The following is a 27,951-nucleotide window of genomic DNA, read 5'->3' as shown; positions in this document are numbered from 1 at the left end:
TAGCAGGAGAAGGGGCTAAGACTACAGCTGACAGCTAAGGATCAAGACCATCAAAATGCAATTGGTAGAGAGGACTGTGTGTGATGTCATTTCCTCTCCTCTCCTGGGTACTCCCTGGGCACCTCCTGGTACTTCCTGCTCCTCTCTCTCCCTTTGGCCAGCCAAGAGGGCAAACGTTCCCTTTGCCTGCTCCACTGCAGGCAGGTGCCAGAAACTGGTTATACAGTCAAACCTCGGCTGCCAAACGCCTCCGTTTTGGAACATTTTGGCTCCCGAACACCGAAAACCCAGAAATAACTGCTCCGGTATTTGAACAATTTTCGGAAGCCGAACAGCTTCTGTGGAGTTTTTTTCTTTTATCTCCATTGACTTTGCTGGCCACCCTTTGATCCTTGGTTGTTGAACGTTTCGGAAGTCAAACTGTCTTCCAGAATGGATTACGTTCGACAACTGAGGTTTGACTGTACTGTAAAGGTAAATATTGTTGGGGGATTGATCATTTGTTTTACAGACAACTGAGTGAGTTTCTGTTCTGTATGTGATGCAACTTTCAGATGCTGGCCAGAAAAACCAGAATGGTTACACTGCTGCAATATAAGAATGAGATCATTCTCAGCTTGCAGCATCTGGAAAAATAGCCTTGAAAAACTGTGCTTTTTATTATTTTATTATTTATTGAGTTTATATACCGCCCTATACCTGGAGTTTCTCCTTAGACTACTGCTGTGTGCCATAGTATGCTAAGTGAGATGTTCCACTGTTGGGACCAGCAGCCATAAATGGACTTTCTGTATATATTTCAACAATTACGCTTAATATGGGCAATAAAGAGCTTATTGCTTGGACTGCTCTTGCGTCTTGAGCTGTTTATCCATCAGGGCAAATCCGCTTACAAAAGCTGCATGTTTACAACACTGCTGGAAGTGTGCTGGGCGATTGGTTTAAGGCAGGAGTTTGAAGGCCATAAAATCTCAGAGGTATTTTGCCTGCATAATTTTTACTCCTGCCATTGCTGTGAACCAATGCATGATAATAAGTAAATTATATTTTAAACTTACTTCCCAGGTTGTTGACTTTGTTAATCAGGGTAAGAAAGGGAGTCAGTTGAGCTGATTGCTGGACTTGCTCAAAACAAGGTTTCATAGCCTAATCCCTGTGCTTTTAATGTTGCAGCCAAGGATGGGATTCCCCCCCCCCTTTTGGTGTCCTCTGCTCTGGGCTGTTATTGGGGGTCCAAGGATTACACACACATGAAGGAGATGGATGGTTGGTGAAGGAATGGCCGCTACTGCTCCAACCATGATGGTCCCTGGCAGGGCTTCGCTGCCCCACAGGGGACTTTCCTTGCCAGGTTCCAGCGCCCCCTTCCTGCATAGAGGCTGGAATCCCCCCCCCCGAGTCCTGTTGATTGCATGGGGGCTGCTTTTCATCTCCTGTTTCTGTCCGCTGGGTCGGCAGGCCGTGGTGTCCCAAGAGTCAAAATGTCATAGAATCAGAGAGCCACAGAGTTGGGAGAGACCAAAGGGGTTAAGGTCTCACAGCTAATGTGTCGGGTTTTGGGGGGTTCTCAAAGGCACGCACCAGCCAGAAGAAGAGGACGTCACACAGTGGAGATATAAGACGAAAACTTGTATTAAAATGCACATGAAAACAATGGGGCTGAGGCCCCGCTGTGCTCAGGCTCCCCATTCCACCGCTTGGCTCCATTCTCCTGGCAGGCTGCCACATGGCTAGTCATGCTCAGGCAGAGACATTAATGGGCTCAAATGCTTTGATGTCTTGAAATTTGTCACAGGAGAAATTAACCAACAGCTGCTTCGTCCCACTCTTGCTGGGCTTGACCTCGAACTCAAGGCGGGTGCTCTGCTTGGCCTGCAGGGGTGGCGCGCTGCAAACAAGGAGCAAAAGGAGCCAGTCAGCTGATGCTCAGGAGGAGCTGTGGGCCTGGCATGGGGCTGCCTGGCCCTCCTCTGCCCTTCAGGACTCCAGGGCTAGCTCCTGCAGCAGCAGCAGCAGCCGCCAAGCCAGAGGCTCTCCCAGGCCCTGCCCACCAGGCGGGGTCTCCCTCTCGCTGCTGGGTTCCCATGCACAGGCCAGGCTGCTGCTTCATTTGCTTTTCACTACTAATTAGATCAAGCATAATAACTCTTAGTTGGGGGGGGGGGAGCAGTGGCAGAAGCAGGTGCTCCCCCTGCAGAAGGAGCCACGGCTGGGAGGGCAGCTGCCAAAGGGACCAGAGCAGGGGGGTTGGGGCTAACGGGGTCCAGGTTGGACATGCCATGATCATTCAGGTGGACCAGAAGGTACCAGCCTGAGGTGCAGCCAGTGGGGGGACTCTGAGCCTGGAGAAACGATGGGTGGCAGCCCTAGGCTGAGCATGATGGACCCACTTGGGGGGCGGGCAGTGGGTGCTGAGCAAACTCCCATTACCGCTCACCTCCCTCTCAGTCCACCCTAGGAAGAGCAGCTCTGGACGGCCCCTCCCTCGCCCCATCACCTTGTGGCAGCGGCAACAGATGGCAGGAAGGGTATTGGGGGGGGGGATTTATCCTTCTTCTGATTTGAGGGTCAAACTAAATGTTCCCCAGTTAAGCAGCTCAGGCTGAAGGTAGCCATGAGCTCCCACATCCACGCCAGCCAGGTGGGGAACCAGCCTGGGCCCAGCTGAGCACACAAGTGGCTTGTGGGACCTTCAGTTTGGAGCACGGGTCCCTCTCCCCACAAAATACTTCCACATCCCATCCAAGTTTGCTCATTAGGAAGCAGGGACCCAGTGTCCCAATTCCTCTCTAGAAGGGTCCTCCTTGAAGTCTTTCTTCTAAGATCACTTTTCTTCCTCAGAGTAGTTTGTCCCCATTGGCTGCCCAGCCTCCTCCTGACTTTGGATGTGCCAAAGAAACAGCAGCCCAACTCTGCCTTTGCCAGTTCCTGGCTGGAGTGTTGAAAGGCAATGGGGACACCCAGCCCCAGCCCCACACAGCTGCCACCAGGTGGGGTGAGTGACAGCACCAGTGCTAAGTACTGCCTGGGGTGGTTGGCAAGCCGGGGGGGGGGTACAAATGAGCAGTTTGAGCAGTGGGGTCCTGGGGGCAAAGATTTCTAAAGGGTGGCTGAAACCCATGTCTGCAGCAGAGGCTGCCTGTGCACAGCGCTCTCTCTCTCTCTCTCTCTCTCTCTCTCTCTCTCACACACACACACACACACACACACTCGCGATTCCCTGAAGCAATTTCTCAACTATTAAAAGACACCTCTGAGGCAAAAGGGGCCCCAGCCTCTGTCACTGACAATTCCTGGTGCATGTAGAAAAGTTGCCTTGGAAGGTGATAGAAAAGTGGGCTGTGACTCTTTTGGGTAGTGAGCAAAGGAAGCCCCACATGGCCAGGGAGACACGGGAGTCCCTTCTGGGCACCCCTTTCCAGACCCCCCCCCCCGGGAGACTGGAGCCCCGACTTTGCCTGCTCTGGAAGTGCAGCTGAGGAACTGGGAGGTGGGAGCACCACAAGGGAGCACCCCAGCAGCCACCCCCAGTCCTGGGGAGGGGACTGGGCACCCCGCCTGTCTGGATGTCCCAGGCACTTACTCCAGCTTGAGCTTCTCTGCCAGCAAGTCACTGCCCTCTGCCTGCAGCACACAGTCCTTCACTTCTTCATTGAGAGGGTTGGTGAAGACCACCTCCACCTTCAGCGGCTGGTCCACTTTCGCCTGTCCCAGCACCTGCCCAGAGAAAAGCCCCCATTGAGTAGGATGGCCACTCCCCCGGCCTCCCAGGGGGCAGGCCAGGGGGCACAGCCAGGAGGGCACAGGCCTCCAAAAGCATGCCTGGGAGGTCCATGCACCGCCCAGCAAGCAGAGAGAGAAACTGGAGAGGCAATTCTGTGAGCATCAAGGTAAAGAGGCACTCAGGAGCCTCTCCTGGGCACAGAGACGGCTGAGAAAGGCTTACTTTCAAGGTGACAGAGGGGTTGCTCAGCGTGATGTCTCCTTCCACCACGGCTTCGGTTCCCTCTGAGAGCTGGCACAAGGCTGTGGCTCGAATCATGTTGTCTGGCGTCAGGTGTTGCTGGTACTCAGCGTATGAGATCTTGAGAGGAAACTTTTTCTCTGAAAGTGACAAGTAACCAAAGGGCCTTCCATGAGATGTGGGTCAAGCAAGCCGGCAGGGGCAGACTTTGGTTTTCCAAAGTTCAGCAGCACCCGTGGAAGACCTACTTTGGCACCCTACCTCATGCACATGCACTGCATCATAGTTGCAACACCTTGTGGCTCAGCGGCCGATGCAGAGGAACCTCTTGCGGTGCTCAAAATCCCCCTCGGGTGCCAGGCAGAACCCCAAAGCGTTGCCCTTTCTTCAGGGGAAGGTGAGTCCCATAGCCCTTGGTGGAGAACAGTCAGGGGCTGCCAAGGCAGGAACTTGGCTAGCTGGGGGCAGATATGGGGAGCAATGACCCCCCCTCTTCCGTGTCCCTTGCCCCCCAACATTGCCCATGGGTGCAAAAAAAGGAGCCCCCCATCTCTTGGGGTAGAGCAAGTGGAAAAAGGGGTAGGCCAAGCACAGAGGTCAGCACACACCAGCAGTGGGAGTTCCTTGCACCCCAAGATCTGAGGAGGTCACTGGAACTCGCCATCCCCCACCCCAGCAAGCCATGAGGGAGACCTATGAGAGGTGCCTCTGCCACCACCCCCACCTGAGTGGGGCTTCTCTGGAAGGCCCGACTGTGGCTTGTGGGCAAAGGAGGAGGAAGAGGGGGCATTGGAGGCTGCCCCCTTGCTGTGGGGAGCCCACAAAAGGCTTACCTTCTTGCGGGCCCAGAGTCACTGCGAGAGAGTCCTTCCAGACTTCATGGATGGGCTTCCCATTGTAGACGATGGACCAGGCGGTCATCTTGGCCGTCAGGCTCCTGGCCTCGGAGGCAAGGTTCTTCAGGGTGAAGACCAAGTCAACATCCTGACCAACCTTTGGTTCAGGGCTCTTGGGCTTCAGAGTCCCTGAGAGGTTTGGGTTCACAGCATCCGGACCCTTGGCAGATATGGCATTGAACGTGTTCAGGTTCAGCTTCTCGCTGGCCTTTTTGAAGACGGCTCTTTCCTTCTCTGAGCCTGGAAGAGAAACAGCAGGTGGCAAAGCCCAGCAGGGCTGTTAGGCCCCAGTGCAGGAGCCATAGGGACCCGCAGTTGCATGAAGGGCACCTTCCCTCTCCTTCGCCAGGCCAGGGGCTCTTGGGGCCTCAGCCTCGCAGCCATCCTAGCAGTGCAAGGCCTGGTGGCACAGGAGGGCTGGGGTCATGAGGGCTGGCAGGCAGGCCATGGGGCTCTTTGCTCAGGCCTGGTTTGGGTGTGGGGCATGGACTGAACATTTTTGCCTGCCCTCCCTCCCACTCATTGGTGGGCAATGCCACCCATGTTCCACCCTCCCTGCCCTGGCCAATCAGCTGACAGGGCGCCCAAAGTAGCTTCTGGGAAATGCTCTGAGAAACACCTAAGCCTCCATGGGTGTAGCTAAGGGGGAGCAGCTCCCCCCCCATCAAGTAAATTCATAAAAATATTTAACTGAGGTTCTGCCCCCAACAAAAATACTGGCTACACCCATGTGAGCCTCCCTCTGCTTTGCTCTCCTGATGGGCCAGTCTTGTCCTCACAACTTGGGTAAGTGCTCATTTCCTTGGCAATAATCCAGATCCCTCAACATTTCCAGTTTCTGTCTCAATTTGCATGCCTTACCTTCTGGGTATTTATAATTGTTGGTGACATCCTGGCGGGCATAGCTGCCCACGGCCTTGGTGCTTGTGTTCTGGCCAATCGTCTTGGTCTCAGAGTAGACCTTTGTTTTCTTTCCCGTGTTCGTGTCATACGTCCAGGTGACGCGGTCGGCATTGACCTCCGCATAGACGAAGGGGCAGTCGTAGTTCAGGTCGACGTCTCCTTCCTTGATGGCCGCCAGCGAAGCTGGACCGCACTGGAAGATGCCTGCAGGAAGGAAAGGGAAGGCGAACCAGTGGGCATTCTGCGCCTCAAGGCCACATGCAAGAAAACCGTTTGGGAGGGGGCAAACAAAACCCCAGCTAGCAGATACACTTAAAACAAAATCAAAAGCATACAAAATAAACTTTCATAGCAAAGACCCACTAAGTCAGCTGGGAAAGCCCGTCAGAACAAAAATGTCTTCAGCTGCTTCCAGAAAGTGCAGATGACGGCTGCCTGTCTTATTTCAACAGGGATGCTGCTCCACAGAAGAAGGGCAGCCACACTCAAAGCCCTCTTCTTTACAGGTCAGTTGCTTTTGGTGAGAGCCATTGTTGTTGTAGGCATTGTGAGTTTGGGAGTGAGAGAAGGGGCAGAGAGAGAGGCAGGGGAGATTTTTTTTAACTTGCAGGAGGAACCTCCTGCCAGCTGCAGCCACCTGCTGGGCAGCCAGTGCCAGATTTACATAGCTTGGGCCCCCCCAAAAAAAAATCAAAAGGAAAAAAACAACCTGGATGTACATTTCCAAAATATAAGACAAAAAACAAATAAAATAAAACCTACATACAGCAACAGTGTTTTGTGTTGTGTATGGACCTATTAAAATTAATCAATTTTATGTATATTGGTAATTCAAAATTATTTTGATGTGAATGGACAATTTGTTGTTGACAAAGGACAGCTGGACATATAAAGGGCCCCATTCCCTTCTGTAACTTAGGGCCTCATCAAACCTAAATCCGGCCCTGTGGACAGCAAAGGGATAAGATGGTCTCTCTTGCAAGGAACCTGGTCCCAAGCTGTATAGGGACCATATATGTAAGTACCAAGGCCTTGAACTTGGCCCCATAGCAGAATGGCAGCTGGTGCAAATTCCAAATGTTGCTGCTGGTTGGTCCCTACAATCAACCTTGGTGTTCTGCCCCCCCACAAAATCTTTCCTTTCAAAAAATACATATTATTGTACACGGCACTCCAGCAGGTTTCGTAATATGATGGGCAAAAGGTCCCCCTGCTTAAATTTCTTTAAAAATTAATTCCATTTTTCATTCATTTTCCTTCTGACATTGACTGCTCCCACAAATCCCCCACCAGGATGACATTGCAGCAAAAGGTTTTGTTCACCCCCTTGCCAGGCTCCCTAAAATCGGTACATGTAAAACAAAACTATCAACATTTAATAGTGAATGATACAAAATTATATTTAAAAAGAGAATAGCTGGTGGGAAACCTTGAGAATCACTGTTCCTATAGCACTGACTCTTCCAGAAACACTGGGGGAAGAAAAATTGTGACTCCCCCCCCCCCTTTTTAGACAACAAAGGTAAGCTTCCCTAAAACGAGAGCCCCTGGACCTCTTTGTCTGAACTTTGGCAGGTTTCTTAGCCAAGGGCGGCTCCCAGTCTCAGGTTCTCAGTTGCCCACATAAGACTGGGAGAGGCAAGGGGGCTTCTCCCCACCTGCCCCGAATGCCAACGGCAGCCCCTGAGGAGGGACCACTGCCCTTCACAGAGACATCCTCCTCTCAGGAGGGGATGCCTCTTATTCCAATTCTGCCACAAAATAAACAAGCAACCTTCTTTTGCTCCCATGAGAAAAATAACCCTTAAAGGTCTTGTGGGATGTACAACATTCCTTGTAATGCTAGAGTGGACATGCAAGGGAATGTTTGGTCCAGCCAGTTGAAACTTCCTGTTCCTCCTGGCCTGGAGCATCCTTCCTCTTGCATGTGACCAGAGGTGGGCATGACCTCACCTGTCCAGGTAACAAAAGGACGAGTCATGAGGATTTCTGATACAACAGAATGCAATTAAGAAGAGAACCCTGAATGAAAAACAAGATAAAATCCTGGAGAAAATAAAGGAAGGAGAGAAGAAACTGAAAGCAAAACCAAAATCACAGGAGATCCTGAAAGAGATAAAGTTATATCAAGTACAATATATGAAAATGATGAATCAGGAAATAGAATGGAAGATCAAACAAATGAGACAAAAGACATTTGAATCGGCAAATAAGTGTGAAAAATTGTTGGCTTGGCAATTTAAAAAAAGACAAAAACTTAACACTATTACGAATTTGGAAGTGGAAGGAAAGAATATACAGAACCCAGTTGAGATCAGAAAGTGCTTCCAGAGGTACTTTAAACAACTATACACACAAGAGAAGCAGAAAGAAATGGACAGTGATCGATTTCTGAAAATAAATGGACTACAGAAAATCTCTCAGGAAAACAAGTTAATGTTGAATTATAAAATAACGGATCAGGAAGTGGAAGGGGCCATACAGAACATGCAATTGGGTAAATCTCCAGGACCGGATGGTTTGACTTCAAGATACTACAGATCCTTGAAAGAATGGCTAATACAACCATTGAAGGACATCTGCAATGAAATATTGGAAGGGAAAAGAGCACCAGAGTCGTGGAAGGAAGCTTACATCACACTTACACCGAAAACAGAGACTGAAAAGACACAACTTAAGAATTACTGCCCCATATCGCTGCTTAATGTGGATTACAAAATTTTTGTAGATATTTTGTAGAAATTTTTGCATATTTTGTAGATATTTTGTAGAAATTTTTGCATATTTTGTAGATATTTTGTAGAAATTTTTGCAGATATTTTGGCTAGGAGATTTAAAAGGTGCTTGTAGAAGAAATTCATAAAGATCAAGCGGGCTTTCTCCCGGGCAGACATTTGTCTGACAACACGAGGAGCATAATTAATATTTTATAAAAATTACGTGAATATTAATACTAAAGCAGTTCTGATATTTGTAGACGAGGAGAAAGCCTTTGACAATATTTCTTGGAGTTTTATGAAGAAGAAGTTACAGGGGATGGGGGTAGGTCAAGGTTTTGAAAATGCTATAGGTGCAATTTATTCAGAACAAAAGGCAAAATTAATTGTGAACAATGTAGTGACAGAAGAGTTCAAGATTGAGAAAGGGACACGACAAGGTTGCCCAATCTCTCCATTACTTTTTATATCGGTCCTGGAGGTTCTGCTAAATATGATTAGAAAGGACCAATTGGTTAAAGGTATACAAGTGGGAGCTAAACAGTACAAACTGAAAGCCTTTACTGATGATTTGGTATTGACTTTACAGGAGCCAGAATCTAGTACTAAAAGGGTATTGGAATTGATCCAAGAATTTGGTCAGGTAGCAGGTTTTAAGTTGAACAAGACGAAAACTAAGGTTTTAGAGAAAAATCTAACTGTGATTGAGAGAGATAAGTTTCAGAAGGAGACAGGATTAACATTGGTTAAGAAAGTGAAATACTTAGGGGTAAACATGACTGCTAAGAATGTGAATCTATTTAAGGATAACTATGAAAAATGTTGGATTGAAGTGAAAAAGGATTTAGAAATATGGTCAAATTTGAAGTTATCATTGTTAGGCCGAATTGCAGTGATAAAAATGAATGTATTGCCAAGGATGCTGTTTTTGTTTCAAACATTGCAAATTCTAGACAAAATGGACTGTTTCAAGAGGTGGCAGAGAGATATTTCTAGATTTGTCTGGCAGGGCAAGAAGCCTCGAATAAAATTTAAGATATTAACTGATGCTAAAGAAAGAGGTGGATTTGCCCTGCCAGACCTTAAGCTTTATTATGAATCAGCTGCATTTTGCTGGCTGAAAGAATGGCTGCTTCTTGAAAACACTGATGTGCTGGATCTGGAAGGTTTTAACAATGTATTTGGTTGGCATGCATATCTGTCGTACGACAAGGTGAAAGCACACAAAGCGTTTAAAAACCATATTGTTAGAAAAGCACTGTTTAATGTTTGGATGAGATACAAGGATCTGTTAGAAAGTAAAACCCCAAGATGGTTGTCACCAATGGAAGTGAAGGCTCAGAAAAAACTCAATATGGAGGCCAAATGGCTGAAATATTGGGAAATTTTGGAAAAAGATGGAGACAGAATAAAATTGCAGAGTTATGAAAAATTAAAAAATAGAGTGCGAGATTGGCTCCATTACTACCAAATAATGGAGGTATATAACACAGATAAAAAACTGGGCTTCCAGGTGGAAAAATCAAAATTGGAAACAGAATTGTTAGATCCCAAAACTAAGAACTTGTCAAGAATGTATAACTTGCTGTTGAAATGGAACACTCAGGATGAAATGGTGAAATCTGCTATGATTAAATGGGCACAAGATGTTGGACATAACATTATGATGGCTGACTGGGAACAGTTATGGACCACAGGTATGAAATTTACGGCATGTAATGCCCTAAGAGAGAATTTAATGAAAATGATTTACAGGTGGTACATGACACCAGTCAAGCTTGCAAAAATTTATCATTTGCCCAAAAACAAATGTTGGAAATGTAATGAGACTGAAGGTACATTCTTTCACCTTTGGTGGACATGCCGAAGGATTAAGACATTCTGGGAGATGATTTATAATGAAATGAAAAAGGTATTTAAATATACCTTCCTGAAGAAACCAGAGGCCTTTCTCCTGGGCATGGTCGGCCAATTGGTGCCAAAGAAGGAGAGAACATTTTTTATGTATGCAACAACAGCAGCAAGAATACTCATCGCAAAGTATTGGAAGACTCAAGATTTACCCACCCAGGAAGAGTGGCAGTTGAAGTTGATGGACTACATGGAATTGGCGGAAATGACTGGCAGAATCCGAGACCAGGGAGAAGAGATGGTGGAAGAAGATTGGAAGAAATTTAAAGATTATCTACAGAAATATTGTAAAATTAAGGAATGTTAGAAAGATGTTGAAATGAAGTTACATGGCTTTAGCAGAAACGTTATAAAGAATTAAGTACAATAGATTGTAAATGGATTAAAGGAAAAAATAATGTTAGAATTTGTCAAGTTAAATGATAGGACAGAAAATTGAGGAAGATGGAAAGGATTTGCTGAAACAATTAAACAATTATTTGCTGAAACAATTAAACAATTATTTGCTGAAACAATTAAACAATTAAGTGGAATACAAAAAAAGGGAGGTGTGAGGAGGTCGCTGAAACAAGTAAAAGAAAGTTAGTAACATTGAAAGTATTGGATGTGTTTTTTTTAATTGTTTTTGTTTTATTTTTGTTATGTATATGTAGTATTTTTGTCTTTGTATTGTATTGTATGGTTTTGTTATGTTTAATTCTTTTTTTTCTGTAACTTTCAAAACTTTAATAAACATTATTTTTTAAAAAACAAAATTCAAAAAAACAAAAGGACGAGTCATGCAGCACTCCCTCCCTTTTTTTCCTTCTCCTTTTGTCTGCTTCCAACTATGACTGCTCTGTTGGCTTTCAGCCAACCAGCAGCACAGGGATATGGGGTAAATCCACATGTTGCTATTTGTAAGTTTAAGTCTTTAAGCCTTCGGGACTGATACTGTGCACTGCCCAAAAGAGAGTAAACTTACTTTTTGTTGACTATGAAGAGGATTGTAGTGTCTTTATTCTTTTAAGAGGGATGTAAAAGGGGATCTTACCAGGAACATTATGAGGCAGAATGAATTGCATAATAGTAAGAGGGACGCGGGTGGCGCTGTGGGTAAAAGCCTCAGTGCCTAGGACTTGCTGATCGAAAGGTCGGCGGTTCGAATCCCCACGGCGGGGTGCGCTCCCGTCGCTCGGTCCCAGCACCTGCCAACCTAGCAGTTCGAAAGCACTCCCGGGTGCAAGTAGATAAATAGGGACCGCTTACCAGCGGGAAGGTAAACGGCGTTTCCGTGTGCTGCGCTGGCTTGCCAGATGCAGCTTGTCACGCTGGCCACGTGACCCGGAAGTGTCTGCGGACAGCGCTGGCTCCCGGCCTCTTAAGCGAGATGAGCGCACAACCCTAGAGTCTGTCAAGACTGGCCCGTACGGGCAGGGGTACCTTTACCTTTACCTTAAGAGGTTCTAACGAGCCTGCAACCAGTTTCTACTGTGCATGAGAAGGGGAACGTAACTCTGCTACATAAGGAACTTGCTAGCGCATGTTAGGAAGAATATTAATAAAAAATATATCCTCTCCTGCCACCCTGAACATTCCCACAGGTCCCTTGGATGAAACTCCCCTGGACGAATCCGCCTGAAGCTTGGCAGGCTTTGGATTCCACTCTGGAGGAGATCCTTTGCCTGCAAATGTCATCCGCCTCTGCAAAAATGCAGGTGGGGAATTATTGCTGATTTTAGATTTCCCATTATAGTCAAGGGGGAGGGGACAGAGCTGGAGATTTAGCAGATCAGAATTGGTCCCAAATAGTGAATTGAACTGGAACAACACAGAGCCTTTGGGTCGCTTCCAACACTACAGTTCTTTGATTCTGCTGCCCGCCACTTAGCCCCTCGCTAAACCTGGGCATTTCTGCCATGGGGAACAGTGTGGCAAGAAGGCAAAGCACAAATCAGCCCCCCCGCCCCCGTCCTCACCTGTGCTCCTCTCCTGGGGAGTTGCATCCAGAATTTGCCACCCATTGAACTGGGAGCCAAGGTCCGGCCGGACAAACCAACCTTCATTCCAGACATGGAAGTTCCTGGGCCAGAGAATAAACAAGTTTGATGTGAAGGTTTGCAGTGAGATGAGGGTAGATTGTGGCTTCCACCACGGCAACTTTCTCCTGCCAAGGGAGGCAAGGAAAGGACCAAAAGATCCCTTTCACCCACCCAGGGCCCTGCCTCTCTGTGCAGAAATGCGACTGATGCTGGTGAGGTGGGGGAAGAGTCAGGCTGAGTTACCAGACACTGTCGGAGGCAATGTTCAGGGGGTTCCCAGAGCTGTCATAGTACTCGTCCACAGTCAAGCTTCTGTCAGTGTCGTGGGCAGAATTGAAATTGGAGATCATGCGTGCTGCAATTCCCAGGCATCGGAGGACTGAGAGGGAATGAGAGAGAGAATACGAACTTTGTGAGGCTGTTCCTCAGGGGCAGAGGCAATGGCTGCAGAATACTCTTGGTTGAAACATCAACTTCTCAGGCAGGTGCTCTTGGCTCTGTGGCCTGTGAGCACTCCTTGGGAGACGTTGCCATTGACCAACCCCCTTCCCCTGTGGGCTGGCACAAGAGCAAGCATGGAAAGGGGAGCGGTCACTGGAAGGAAGTAGAGCAGTGGCTGCCATTCCCACTCAGGAGTCTCCTGTGACGAGGACTGGTCTAAGGTGCTGGGCGCGAGAGGCAGGTGCAAAGTTGAAACTTCATCACTAGCTAGATGGCTGCCTCATGCCCCATTGCCCTCTTTGTCAGGGCCAGCACTTTTTCTGCCTCCTCACACATCTGAAAATGCCAGGGGGACCCAGCAGAGCGTATCAGACTACCGAGACCACCAGGCCGGAAAGAGCCCCACCAGGGGAGTTCGCAGATCCAGAGAGGGTGACGCTTTTCTCCCCAGTCACAACACAAACACACCCAGCCCAGTTCCGTGCCCAGGATCCCAGGCAGAAAGGGCCACAAGTCTGAATCAAAGCTCAGGCCAGAAGCACAAGTGCAGGTCGCTCTGAGCCATGAGGAGGAAGGGGAGCCGTGGAGCAAAGGGCTCTCTGGATCCAGCTATGGCTCCTTCTCCTCACTTCCGGATTTACTGGTGCAGCACATCCTTCTGTCCCGCTCCTAGGCCTGTGTGTGATTGTGACCCCTGGACTGGACATTTCACTTGCCACAATTACATCAAATGATAGGAAAAGCATAGAATCATGGAGCTGGAAGGGACCCCAAGGATCATCTTTCTAGTCCAGCCCCCTGCAATGCAGGAATCTCAGCTCAAGCATCCCTGACAGACGGCCACCCAACCTCTGCTTAGAAACCTCCAAGGAAGGAGAGTCCAGAACCTCCTTATAAAAAGTAAACACTTGTTTGACCTCAGTTATTTGACACAGAGGGGGATACCTACAGATACAGTCCAAAAGGCACACAGGGAGTTCTGCATGTATGGGAGAAATTTAAAAAGCAAGTGGTCCTCACTGACCGGGTGCAAAAAGATACTGTCATCCGGAGGAGCCCTGGCTGCCTATATAAAACATTATAGCGCCCCCCTTACCTGAGAGTAAGGCCCACTGAACTCAGTGCAGCTTTCTTCTGAGTAGACAGTTCTTTGCTAGATGCAAGTCAGCTGCACCAAACGACCCCATTCAGCTAGGCGCTGGGGTGGGTTTCCCCTTGCGCCTTGCAAAGCTGAGCAGATGCTGCCAACAGGCCTTGTGCCCCTCAGCAACATCTGAAGACCCTGATCTACCTGATCCAGTGCTGGGTGGATTGGACCCTGTGCCTTGCAGAGTCAGGCCCAGGCTGCCACTGGGCCCAGCACTGGTGGCAGCTACAAGCAGCTCTGGTTCGCCCAGCCCTACCCATTGCCACCCCACCTGACCTGGGGGTTCTGGATCGGTAGCTCTACTGGTCAAAATAGGAGCATCAGCAATCGCCCTCTCCTATCAGAAACAACCCAGGACTGCGCCAAGTAAACACATGTGGCAAAAAGGAGTGCTAGGCCCTGGTGGGCCTCCCCCTTACCCACTTGCCATTGACCAAGCGCATAGCTAGCTAATCAGGATTTTATATGTGCCTATTTTTCTTCCCTTCTCACTTCCCTCTGTGGCCCCCTAGCCTCGTGCTATGCCCCCCCCCCATTTATGTGATTTTCACCTGTGACCCCCTTGGAATATGCTTAGAATATCCCCTTGGAATATTCTAGAGAATTTTCTGTGACCCCTTGGTTGTGGGGGTTTGTAGTCAAAATAACAATGCATTATTGAGGTTGAGTAACTCTAGAGACTAGGGACACGGGTGGTGCTGTGGGTTAAACCACAGAGCCTAGGGCTTGCTGATCTGAAGGTGGTGGTGAAGCGGCTTAGTCATGCTGGCCACATGACCCGGAAGCTGTACGCTGGCTCCCTTGGCCAATAAAGCGAGATGAGCACTGCAACCCCAGAGTCGTCCACGACTGGACCTAATGATCAGGGGTCCCTTTACCTTTACCCTTAATTCTAGAGACTAACAACCACAGTGCTGCAAATTCCCTTGAGTTCTCTAGCAGGAAAAAGACAAAGGGATTTAATTTTTTCTACTTCCTCCTGCTTCAGAACTCATTATCTTTTCCGCCATGCTTCTGAGGCAGATGGATGTGTCTGGTCTCTGCTCCAGTGGAGATCCCATTTTTGACCTCAACTATGTATTGTAATCTAGAAGCAGAATTTGCCTGTTTGTAACTGCTGGAATCAAGTGCAAGACTTTATGTAAGTACTATTCTACATGTGATTCTTTTATTAAGAGGGAGAAAGGGGGAAATCATATATCCTATCCTTCCCACAAAATCCATCCAGCAATGGTTCCCTGGAGACTCTGAATGTTCTGGGGGTGGTGGGGGCAGCAGCAGCAGAGAAGCTGCTTGCAGCAAAAGGCATTGGCACCCTTTGCACTCAGCCATCCGTTTTGTCCAGACTAAATGCTTGCTGCAGGTCTGCCACCTGTGGTTTGGCTGCTGACCAGAGGCAGCAGAGCCTGCCATGAAAACCCACAGCTGGTGCTTGAGCTAATTCCTCACCCCAGCGGCTTGGTGGTGCATGCCAGTGTTTCAGGCAGACCTACCTGTAGTCAGCACTCCAGCAAAGACCCAGCACTGCCCATACAGGACAGGTCTAAATCCCGAGTCCTTCCATTTTCTCAAGATGTCCACGCTTCCATTCCAGCTGCTTGGACTCTCCCCACCACTGTAATTCCCACTCCAGTTTCCTTGCAGGACTCCTTTGTCATCATTGCTGTTGACCTGCAGCGGGGGAGGGGGGAGTCGAGAGAGGCCAATGAGCTGCTCCCCCTTTTTTGCACAGGCTGGATTGGACCAGGGAGCAGCAGGAAGGGAGTAGTGGGCTGCCCGCCTGCCTTCCCCTTTCCACCCATGATCCCACCTCCACATCCTTTTGCAAAGTTAATAGAATCATAAAATTGTAGGCAGGCAGGTGAGAGCCCCCTCGTGGCTCCTCTCGGGGACACTCGCTCCTATTCGTGGGGTGGGGGGGAGGCTGGCTCATGCTGGGCTTTCCTTACCATGGCGCTGAGCACCCGCCCAACGTATTTGGGGTCATTTCGTCTGCGCACGTCAGCAGTTGGGTCCTTGCGGTAGCTCAAGCTCCGGTCTAGGATGGCAAGGCAGATGTCCAAAATGCCGTCTTGAAACTGAACACAGAGAGGAAGACAAATGAAATGGTTCTTCATCCTGTGGCAGCATCCCCCAGTGCTACACACATAATAACCTGGAGCTCCCCCTGCGTTTTGAGCGACTCCAATGATGAACTGGTTGAAGGAAGAGAGAGAGGACCAGGAGGTACTATTTGTTCCTTCCTCTGCAGGAGAGGAGGGGAAATGATGTCACACAGAGCCCTCTCTACCAATTGCATTTCTATGGTCTGAGTCGGCCTCTCATCAATACAGTTCTGTGGATTTAGCGCCTTCTCATGTGTTGGGGGAATTACTGGCTTGTTTTGCTTTTGATTTTCTTACTTATTTTGTGTTTTCATTTTGTATTTTTCTGTATTTTTCTGTTGTGAACTGTGATCTTTGGAAGAAGGCTGATATACAAACTTAATAACATAAATAATTAATATAAATATGTGCTTGTGAGGTTTGGCTGCTAATCTCTCACAGGGCCTGGGGGGGCGAGAGGGGCCCCACAGTGGCTCCCAAGGTTTCCTGCCCCTCTCCCCTCCCTTGGGCAGAGGCTTGGGAGTCACCCAGACTGTCCCAGAGAAGGTTCAGCTTGTTAAGACGACCCAGGCCAGGGGCTCCTCCTTCTCCCTCTCCCCCCCCCCCACTTCCCGGGTAGAGCCATCATCTCCCCCCAAAAAACTAAGTTTGGGGTCTTTGGGGGGATTTTTACATAATTTTCCTCAAAAAGTGCCCAAAGTTGCCATACTTCCGGAGTTTTCTGGACATTTCGCCAATTTGGCGAAAAATCCTCCCAGACGCCGTTTTGACTGTGCGATTCACGGACGTGTCTGGGGGAAAACCGAGACGTATAGCAGCCCTATCATGGTGATCCATAGCTAAAAGCCGAAGTCGTCAAATGTGTCCTGTTTTTTGCTCTTCCAAATATGGCAACCCGAAGACCCCCAGGGACCGTCCCGCCAGCCTAGGAAGTGAGGAGACAGGAGGCATTGCCATCCACACCTGGAATTGAGGAGGAGCTGGAAAGGTCCTTTGGTTTCACACCCAGGACCCATTTTCTCTCTCTTCTTTGGGGGGGAACCGGGATTTGGAGGGGGCGCGCGCGCGCGCGTAGCTGAGCTCCAGTTGCTCTGGGCGTTTCTGGACTGGGCCGGTAGCGTCTCTCCTAAGCCGGACTCCCCACCCCGGTCTCCAGCCCCGCCCAAAGGCTTCCCCCTACCTGGCCAAAGTTCCACCCGAAGCTGGAGATGCGGTTCGCGCTGCCCACGAAGACGACGCCGAACTCGGAGAGGACGTATTCCTTGCGCTCCGCGTCGTTGCCCATGAAGACGTCGTCTCCTGCAAGCGAAAGAACCGGCCGGTGCTGAGTACCTCCTTGGGACGCCCCCAGCCCTCCTCCCTGTAGCTGCAGGTGGCCCGTCCTGTCCCTGTGCGCCTTGGGGGCACGAAGCCCCCCGGCGCCACTCCTGAGCCACCCTGAGGCCGCTTCGTGCAGCTGGAAGCACCTAGCCAGGAGGAGGAGGAGGAGGAGGAGTCTCGGGTCCCGGGGGCCGAGGGGGCAGGCGTCGGGGAGGGGACGGTGCGGTGGGGTCGGGGGCATCAGTCGCTGGGGGGGGGGCTGTGTTTGGGGTTTGTTTTCGCTCTTGTTTTTATTAAGTATTTCGTGTTTCTTATATTTTTATGTTGTTAACCACCTTGAGCTCTACGGATGGAGGGCGGCATACAGATTTAATCAATAACTACATACCTGTCGCCCAGGGGTTAAAGAGCAGCACGAAGGTGCCGAGGTGGGAGGCGCCGGCGCTCGTTTTGATCCCCAGCCGGTAGCGCCCGATGGCGGCACTGGCAGGGCTGGAAATGGCGATGTTCAGGGAGCCCGAAGCCGCCGGAGAGTCCTGGACGGCGCCCCAGGAGCCGCCGCTGGGTGCGGCGCTGGAGATGCCGAGAGCCACGCGGGTCTTCTCGTGCAGGGCAGAGGTCGATCCTGGCAGCAGGAGGAAGGCGGTGAGCTTTGGGCATAGGGGAGGTCACATCTTGGGCAGCCCGCCCGCCCTCCGGGTGGGGGCCTTTACGCCAAGTGGCCCCCTCGACATGGAGAGCCCAGGAGTCACCCAGCTGGACTCTGCAATTCGGTGGCGGCTTACCTGTTTCGACGGTGAACGTGAGGCTGCCTGGAGCTGGCGCTGCTCCGCCGAAGGCCAGAGAGATATAGAAAAGTTGTGCCCGTCGCACCACCAGCTCGGTGCCGGGGTACTGCTCGGTGTGGTGCGCGCTGCCATTGGCTTTCCGCTTCCAGTCAATCTTCGGCACAGCTGCAGAAACGGGGACAAGAGCACGAAGGTTGAGGCAGAGAGGCTCGCCTGCACCTTTCCGAAACAGGTCATGCCCTCGCAGCGACCCAGAAGGCACCCTTCAGCCACAGGGCGCTCCTTTCCCTGAAGACCAAGAGCCAAGGGACCGCCTTTCCTAGCGCCTCTTTCCCTCAGACCGGCTGGAGAAACGCAGCTCTTGATGCTCGACTTCATCGCATTTGACACCAATGCAAATGCTGTAGATCTCCCGTGCGAGGGGGGGGAGGAGGAGGAGGAGATCTGTGGCAGCTGCGGAGTTGTGGGCAGGGCAGACCCTCCACGTGGCGCTGCGGCACTTCGGCAAGAGCAGCCGCTGCGGAGCAGGGCAGCGCAAGGGCACCAGCCCACCTGTCCCGGCCTGGCGCCAGCTGAGCTCAGTCGCTTTCTGCGGATTCACGCGTGTTGGGTTGCGTATACAGAACAGAAACCGTCGTCCCCGGTGCCAACGTATTTAGTCAAGGGATGGATTGTGACTAAGCAAAAACCACTCACGAATCTGAGGGCTCAGCACTTGCTGGGCAGCTCCGGAGCGACCTCTCTTAGCGCCTGGGACGGGACCGGGCGGGCAAGCAGTTCATCAGGGAAGGAGGGGAGGGGGGCACTCGCCCAGACTCTCGCCATGGCCGCCCGGCCACATTCTGGATGCGGCCAAGCCTGCGCGCGCGCGCTCTCTCTGTGCAACCGTCCCTCGTGCGTCCTGCATCGCCCTGGGAAGACTCCAGGCCCCGCCGCTCCGTGGCCCGGGGTGCGGAGCGCTTGGGCTGGGCTGCGGACCGAGGGAGCTGGGCCCCGAAGCCCAGAGCCCAGCCGCCTTCCGCAAGCACCGGCTTGCCCTGCCCCCGCCTCTCGCTGTAATTACGGCTCTTCAAACGGGGCGGACAGCGCGCGGAGCGTGTCCCGGTGGGGAGAGGGCAGCCCCAGGTCCCAGCCCAGGACTAAAGATTTGCCTTTGGGAAGCTGCTGTTTGGCGGCGGGCGCCCCATAACGGAACTGCCGGAGCCTCGTTGGTCCCCCGAGCTGGCGAGGCTCCTCGGAGAGAGCCGGCCCCGCCTTGCGGAACGCGCTGTCACTGGAAGTCCAATGGACGCCTGCTGAAAACTTTTCCGCGCTGCCCAGCTCATGCAGACAATTAAGACACCACCTTTCAAAGGCTCATAGAACAGTAGAGTTGGAAGGCACCCCGGGGTCATCTAGTCTATCCTCTGCATTGCAGGAATCTGTTGCCCGAGGTGGGGCTGAACCCATGACCCTGAGAGTAAGAGCCTCATACTCTACGGACCGAGCGATCACTAGAGAGGGAGTTCCAAAGGTTGGAACAGACACCATAATACTGTAGTTAGTGGAGGATTCCTGTGTTTAGATTTTAATGTGCTTTTAACTGCATATAGATGTTGTAAGCACGGGTTATTTTTGTGATATAGTGGTATATGCATATTCCTTGGGGTCAGGATAGAGGTTAACTTTACCCCCGTCAGGCGATCAGCCTCTCTGCTCCAGCCCTGCCCTGCCCAGGATGGTCCCCTTTCCCATCCATGTCCTTGATGAGCTGGCTCTGCTTTGCTGCCGGCCCAGGATGAGCCCTACAGGTCTTTATCCACTCTAGAAAGCAGACCACCCTCACCAGCCCCTCCAGGCTGTGCTCCCAGCAGCAACAGGGCTGGGGGAAATGGGCAGGGCTGTGCCTAGCCCCTCTGGGCAGGGAGGCAGGTGTGCTGGGTCTGTCCGAGCAAGGTGGGGTGCATGGCTAGAGGAAGGCCAGCCCACCAGAGAGATGCAAAGGCTCCCCCTGCAGAGGTAGAGGCAGGAGAACCCAGCTGACTTGTATTCTATTAGAGAGGGCAAAGGCAAAGCCAAAGCCTTGATTTGCTGGCATGCCCAACAGGTCCATGAAATGCTGGCCAAGCCTTCCTTATTCGCACCTGCCCAGCCCTGCAGGCAGCCCATACTGGGGCCTTGCCCAGGGCAGCTTGTACTCACCAGCCATCCTCTCTCTTGTTCTGCTGCTCTTTGGGTCCTCTAGAGAAGCTCCCAGGGATAGGATGAGTCTCTCAAGGGGCTTGGAAGCGCCTTATATGCAGCACACTGGAGACTCCTCCTTTTCGTCCAAAGGTGGGCGAGGCTCACAAGCCACACCAACAGTGCTGCAACCTTCCCTGACAGAGTGCGCCTGCCATGGGAGGGGCAGGCAGGAGTGACTCTGGGTGGCTCTTCACTCCAGGAAGGCTGATGACAGAAAGGGTGCATGCAGCAGGGAGTCATTTCCAGGTCAGAAGAAAGGGGCCTGAATCAGCCACCAGTAACCTTTCCCCTAGTCTTTCTAGGAAGGCCTTGGCACAAAGCCCTCAAGTGGCCAGCCCTCTGGGGCAGGTACACGGGCCTCTCTACAACTAGGGCATCTCTTAACTCATGCAGCCATGAAGCCAGCATTTCCCACTGGGGAACAGCTCGGTGGTGCAACCTCATTAAGCTGCAATCCTTCCTTAACTCTAATTCCTTGCTGCATCCCGCACTCCCTGCATGTCAGACACTTTGCCAGCTGCAGTTCTGCTGGGTGGGAGGTGGCAGATGGCTGCAGCTGCCTGTGTGCAGGTCAACTCTTCCCTGAACTTGTTACCAGAGAAGTCAAGGCCATTTCTGACAAAAGCAGGAACACACCACCTCCTCCCTCCAATACGCCCATCCCAGCACAGGACTGATGACAGGCCTGTGGCAACAAAGCACTCAAGGAAGGAGACCCTCCAAAGGCACCTCGGAAAGGGTCCCTTTCCCTCCCACCTTCTCTCCAGTATTCTTGGGCAACCCACATGCAGGAGAGGCTCAAAGCTTCTTATGTTAATAGGCTTCTTAAACAACTGATGCATATTCACACACCAACTTATTTTTGCTGCCACACATGAAACAGCCTGGCTGGAACCTCCAGAGCTGGCTCTTCCTGAGGATTTGCCCCTTGCTCTCTCAGCCAGTGCTGGGACCAAGCAGGCAGGGGAGCTGTGATGGGGCCTGCTGGCTTCCAGGATCCGGCCCCAGTGACCGTCATGGCAGTGACTAAGAAGAGCTTCCTTGTGTCAAAACCCTCCATGAAAGATTGTGTGGCAAGGAAAAACTACCCATATGCATTTCTACTCATGAGACGGATGTGACTCCCCTGAGTCACAAGCTGATACATCTACCAATTCTTCCAGGGTTGCAGTTTCACTCACAGGAAAAGCAGAGGGAACCCTCTTCCTGCTAATGGGCCTTCCCACTGAAACTGGAAAGTAGCTCTCTTTCTACAGGGAGTCAAGGCAGAGCCTTGGTGCCACTCCGGAGCACATGGCAGGCCAGCCTTCCCTGCTCTTCCTCTCCTTCTGATGCAGTGGTGCTATCCCTTTGCCCAACAAACATCTCAAGACAGCAAGTCCTCTGACCAATTTGTGGACTGGGCATCTGTACAAGGAACTGCAGCCCATGGAGAAAGCCTCACTTGGGGAGGCACATGGCAGGGTCTGGAGCAAGGGGCCCAGGAGCTGCCTTCTCTCAGGACAGAGCTCAGAAGCAAAGGTGGGCTCTGCTGTTGGCTCCACCGTCCTCCAGGCCATGGCAGAGGAAGCAATGCTGGCATTTCCCGGCTCACCTCAGTGACTGATCCAGCCAGAATCTCCTTTATGTTGCTCCATTCAGGCTGCCTCAGCACTGAGTGGCAACAGAGGCCAACGGCAAGCAGATTATTATGAAGGGCCACACCCTGAGCTGATGGTTTTCCTGTCCAGGGAATCTTGTTACATCTAGTTCTGCATGTTCACCAGTGACTGCCAGGGATAAAAGTGTGGAAAAGATCACTCCTCCCCAGGACTGTGGCTCACCCACTTACCTGGAGGGAGGGGCAAGGAGGGGCTCAAGCAAGGGACGGTGTCACACACACACACACACACACACACACACACACACACACACTCCAGTTGCCATCAGATTAACTGGACAGGCTCATTCCTGCCACAGAATCCCTACATCTTCAGATCTTCCACTGCCCTCGGATAAGGAGCACCTGGGGTGGGGTGGGGGGGCATGTGCTAGCCTGTGGCTACTGGCAGTGAGGTTGGCAAGCTTAGGGGTGGGGTAAGAGGAGAAAGATTGACTTTGCCACCCTCTCAGTGCTCTGTCCCCCAACAGAGATTCTCCTAGACCTTATTGGAGGTAGTGAGTTTGCTCATATCCTGGCCACCCTCCTCCCCTGGCAGTGCTCCAGGAGAAGGTACAGTTGTTCCCACCTGTTGATGGAGCCCCCCCCCCAATACTCTTGGCTGCCCTGACACTGGCCTTGGTCCTGGGCTGGGCTTGCTCTGGCCCTCCACCTCCACCTGGGCTCAACTCCTTCTTTCCAAGCTACTCTTGCCTTGTGGGGGGGGCAGCAGAAACCCCCTCCTGGCACCTCCCTCCCAAATGAAGGGGCTTGGGAGTTTGGGAGCCTTCCTGCCCCTTTGGCCAGAGATATTGCCCCACTTCAGGGTGACTCGCGTGACACAGTTATGAAAGTCGGATGGGGAGGAAATGCTGGTGCAATCTGGCCCTAAGTGAGCAAGAGCAAGGGAGGAAGAGCTGCTGGGGCAATCCTGCTGGGGAAGGGATGTGCCAACCCCGCAGTTCTTGGCTCCTGCTCAGCCCCTGCTGGGGTGGACAGGCTGACTGGCCCACGCACCCCCAGGATGATGCTCATAAGGCCAGGAGCAGATTGGGTTGGCTGTGTGTGTGTTAACCAATGTGAGGAAATCTTTAACCATCAAGTGGTTGCCGTTTGAATTGCGAAACAGCTGACCCAAAGAAATCCTGTTCCTTGTAAGGAACTGGCCACGGGTTCAAGGTGTGGGCCAGGACTGGCCACCCCCTGTTCAAAACTCACCTTAGCCACAACCTTGCTGCCCCCAGCTCTGATGGCCCACGGGCTTCGCTGGCTCTAAAGGGAGAGTAGACTGGAGTGGTTCTAATAGTAGTCATAGCAGCAGCAGGGACTCTCAGAATTATAGAGTTGGGTGGGGTCCCAAGGGTCATCTAGTCGAACCCTGTCATAGTCCCGTGCTGCTCAACCATGGCAGAGCTCAGTGGCAGGAGAGGCCAGCCGACCAGCCGAGTCTCAGGGGGTACTTGTCTGGAGGCAGAGTCTATATGCAAGGTTCAGTCCAGTCCTAAGGTCAGAAGTATCTCAGTTCATGTAATCAGACAGTCTGGGGTCAAGAAAGCAGAGAGTCCAAGGTCACAAGAGGCAAGAAGCAGCAAGGTCTGGCCAGGAACGACCAATATTGTTTCCAGCAACTGACTGAGGCTGGAAACCCTGCTGAAGAAAGCTGGAGCCAGCTGGTTCTCATCAGGAGCAAGAAGGCTGATCAGTGGCAGGTGGCGTCACTCTGCCTTTTGCTCCTTCAGGCTGCTGCTCAACAGGTGAAGCTGATTCCTGGCCCATGACAAAATCCCTGCAATGCAGGAATCACAACTAAAGCCTCCCTGATAGTTGGTGATTGAGTCTCTGCTTAAAACCCCCCAATGATGGAGCCCAGCACCTTCCAAGAGAGTCTGCTCCACTGTCCAACAGTATTTACCCTCAGTGTGTTTTCTCCCAATATTCCCATGTTTGTAGGTGATTTTGCCTGATAAGACACTTCTTTGCAAAGTGCCCCCCCCCAATAATGGATTTTTGTATGTTGTTTTCACCAATGCATGCACTTTTATGTACACTTGATTACCGTATGTGCATTTTAGTATACATTACCTGGCTGGAGAACTACATTCCAAAATTTGGGGGGGGGGTGAATTTTAAAGGATAGCTGTGTTTGAATTCTTGCAAGGTTTGCTTCCCCTTTCAGTGGAAACTGAATCGAGTTTCTCCATCTACAGAGCTAGGGGGCTCCTGCAGGTGGGAGAGGCAGCTCCTGCTGCACCCAGGTACTCCACTGGACTTTCCTGGGTGCTGCCAGGGCGGGTGGGGGAAGAAGGAAGTTTTTCTCAGTGGCAGCAGCAGGGCACACAAACAGCATTTCTGATGATGGTGAAATTTCAGCTCTGCTTGCTCACGGAAGGTGGCTGTTTGTGAGGGACGGATCTCTCTCTCTTTCGGCTGAGCCACAGTCAGGCCTCTGGCTGACCCTTCCTCTTTTTCAGCCCAGCTGCTGGCCACATGTGGGGTACCTGAGAGCCTCTGCTGGTCTTGCTCCACTCTAGGTCATTTCATCCTCTTTTGAGCTGCCTGCCATCAGGAAGGTCTGGTCCAGAGGACATAACATGTGTGGATTCTGAAATGATTTTGAAGACAACATCTCACACCAAACCCTCCTGCCTTGAGATCACAGGGGATGGAAGCTTGTATAAGTACATAAGACAAACCTGCTGGATCAGGCCAATGGCTCATCTAGACCAGCATCCATTTATTCATTGTCTTGCTCTCCCACCTCGTTTCTCCAAGAAGCTCAAGGTGATAAATGTATTGGTTCTCCCCCTTCTCATTTAATCCCTGCAACCCCATGAGGTTGTTTAGGCTGAGAAGCCCCCAAGGTCACAACTGGGGATTCAAACCCTGGTCTCCCAGTCTGACACTCTAACTAATATACCACACTGGTTCTCATTTCCCACTGGGGAAACTAAGAAATCTCTGCTCTGAGAAGAACTCTCAGGTAGACAAAATCTTTGAGGTGCTTAAAAAAATCAGCCATGTGCTCCTCTTGCTGAAGCTTCTAGCATTGGAGCTGAGCACTTGGCCCCGGTGGCAAAAGATCCAGCAGACCTCAGGCTCAGTGCAAGGCTGGCCCTGAGACCGGTGTCAGCCAAGTGAGGCTGGGCTGTGCCTACGATGGTATTCCATGGGCAATTTAAACACTTTTTTGAAATTGTGTTTTTAAAGGATGTGACCAGTTTTGCAACTTCAATAATTCACCTGTAACTTGGAGAAATATTTTCTCTAAAAGTACTTGAACAATTAAAAAAAAACCATCTGTGGCAAAAGGACAAAGAGCTAATGCTTCATGGGCAAGTGCTGAACATATGGCAACGTTTGTTGGAAACTGTGGGGAAAAGCTTTTCTGGCAAAGAGCCTGTGGCCAATGTAACATAACTGATGTGACGTGACAATTCAAGCCACGTAAATGTTTCCAAAGCAAAACCCTGTGTATATGACACTTCACTCTGCAGTCACGGGTTGAAGGGGAGCATCAGGTCTACGTGGAAGTTGTAATGTGGAGAAACAGACCCTTTGCTTTAGCAACACCCTAATGATTTGTGACTTTTCAACCCAACGTTTATTATCGTTTACAGGGAAGACAAATGTCAAGGAAGTTCTCTTTCTCAAGAAGAAGAGAATTTCATACCAATAAATATTGTATTGTATCATCTGGCCAACCAATTTCCTTTTCAGTTTCCCAGTTTCAACAATGTCAGAGATGCCAGCTGACATCAGCACTCCAGGACCGCTTTCTGCTTTTGGAGGACAATCAGTTTCCATTGGGACATTATTCCATGTCTTGGTGCTGCTTGTTTTAAATTATGTGCCAAATTCATGTACACTTTATGGGTTTGTAAGTTGAAATTTTAATGGAATTATCTAGTAGTTCAATTTATGCCTCAGTTTCCCTGCTGAAATTAAAAAAAAAATAGGAAAGAGTTTTAGGACACACTTTCAGAGTTAAAGATCAACAGCAATTAGAATATACGGTGCAGTTGTTCACAAGTTAGGATAATCTACCAATTTACCAGCTGAAATCACAGTAAAACACCCCAGGCTTTCTTGAGCATTTGAAGGCTGACTGGACAATGCCTCAAACTGAGATAAGCAACGCTTCATCAAGGATAATAAAATGTGAGAAAATGTTGTTTCTCCAGAATTTCAGGAAGGCAAGAAAAGGCTTGCTGCTGTTGCTGCAGTCATCCCCAGTCACTGACAAACTCATGGACAGCCGGACCGAATCCCTTTCTCAATATCTTCTCCCTGAAGAGCTGGCTGGACCCACATAGCTAAAGTTGCCCCACGGCTGGTCGCTCCTGAGACTGCAGCTGGCTTCCTATGGCACAGAGGAGCCCCTGGCCAGAAAATTACTTGCTTCTCATCTTTGTGATGCGTCCAACAGTCTTGGCTCTGAAATGCCCCAGATTTCTGTCCCACGTGTCAACTGAGGAATAACCTCAGCTTCAAAAACTATCAGAGGCGGCACCACAATATCCCCACCCTTCACTCTGGGAAATGCAAACACTGACTGCGCCAAACTCCAACCATTCCAAAGACCATTTTGGGCAAAAGAAATCTCCGGTTAATTAAATCTATAAAATTGCTCCAACAGATGCCTGCTTGATTGCCATTTGTGCTTAACTGCTCAGTTGCCAAATACGTTTAAATTGGTCTTGGTGTAATTGACACATAACTGTTGCTTATTGCATAGTTCCCCAAATGATTTCAGCAATCTCCTGCCAATTAGGGTCTGGGAAAACAGGTTCCTGTTGTCCGTGTGTAGCAGCCACAATGTCCGTGCCATGCTATTTTGCGCCCTAGGCAAGGCTAACTACACACATACACACTAGTTAACTTCAATTTTCATAACAGATGTCTTGTAGAAAAAATGATAAGTGCAAAACTTGAAACTGCCTTGGTCTGACCACATCTGGAATACTGTGTCCAGTTCTGGGCACCACAATTCAAGAAGGATGTCCACATGTGGTAGATATTTAAAATAGTTTAAAAGTATCGGGAAATGATATATGCTATATAACGATAATGATATATGATGAGATAGAAAAAAATGTTTAAAAACCTTTTCCCAAATACCCATTTCTTTTGGGAATGGTGCATATTAGGGATGCAGGTGGCGCTGTGGGTTAAACCACAGAGCCTAGGACTTGCTGATCAAAAAGTCGGTGGTTCGAATCCCTGCGACGGGGTGAGCTCCCATTGCTCGGTCCCTGCTCCTGCCAGCCTAGCAGTTCAAAAGCACCTCAAAGCGCAAATAGATAAATAGGTACCACTCTGGCGGGAAGGTAAACGGCATTTTCGTGCACTGCTCTGCTTCACCAGAAGCGGCTTATTCATGCTGGCCACATGACCCAGAAGCTGTACGCCGGCTCCCTCAGCCAATAAAGTGAGTTGAATGCCGCAACGCCAGAGTCGGCCACGACTGGACCTAATGGTCAGGGGTCCCTTTACCTTTACATATTTATGTATGTTACTACAGCAGCTAGGATTTTGTTAGCTCAGAAATGGCAGGTGAGTGAGGTCCCAAATAAGGAGGGTTGGCAATTAAAAATGATGGAATGTGCAGTTAGCTGGTCTAACAAGTAAAATAAGAGAACAAGAACAAGTATACAAAGAGGAATGGAAATTTTAGTGTAGTATCTGGAAAACAACTGTAAACATGTGAACAAGTTAGTAGGATTAAGGTAAATTCAACAGTGTAACACATAACAAAGGAATAATAAAGGAATAAGGGAGTTAAATAGATATATGAGAATTGTTATTCTAAAGCAGCAATGCAGCAGCAAGCAAAGGCTATAGCAGCCAAGTCAGCTGCTTGTGGCTGGAAAGCCAAA

General features: G+C 50.3%; 1 protein-coding gene and 1 long non-coding RNA gene across 3 annotated transcripts; one reads left to right on the top strand and one right to left on the bottom strand.

The window, feature by feature from the left end:
• Window positions 1-1,614: 1,614 nt before the first annotated feature.
• Window positions 1,615-20,443, bottom strand: LOC307217634 (protein-glutamine gamma-glutamyltransferase E-like). Its single transcript, XM_079979254.1, has 13 exons — window positions 20,395-20,443; window positions 18,211-18,378; window positions 17,814-18,050; window positions 17,286-17,404; window positions 15,950-16,078; window positions 15,494-15,671; window positions 12,656-12,791; window positions 12,350-12,453; window positions 5,722-5,967; window positions 4,798-5,100; window positions 3,947-4,104; window positions 3,584-3,717; window positions 1,615-1,888 (listed from the first exon to the last, which is right to left on the bottom strand). Exons 1-13 carry the CDS (start codon window positions 20,399-20,401, stop codon window positions 1,741-1,743), a joined length of 2,067 nt encoding a protein of 688 aa, XP_079835380.1. The 5' UTR covers window positions 20,402-20,443; the 3' UTR covers window positions 1,615-1,740.
• Window positions 11,975-26,710, top strand: LOC307218108. 2 transcript variants are annotated; one of them, XR_013839777.1, is made up of 3 exons: window positions 11,975-12,088; window positions 15,092-15,141; window positions 26,257-26,710. It is a non-coding gene; the product is annotated as an uncharacterized lncRNA (long non-coding RNA). The 2 variants fall into 2 exon arrangements; XR_013839778.1 differs by lacking the exon at window positions 26,257-26,710 and adding an exon at window positions 24,607-24,743.
• Window positions 26,711-27,951: the final 1,241 nt, after the last annotated feature.

The sequence above is a fragment of the Podarcis cretensis genome (assembly GCF_951804945.1).
Source record: "Podarcis cretensis genome assembly, chromosome: 6".
NCBI classification, from domain to species: Eukaryota; Metazoa; Chordata; class Lepidosauria; order Squamata; family Lacertidae; genus Podarcis; species Podarcis cretensis.
This window is presented reverse-complemented; position numbering and strand designations above follow the sequence as displayed.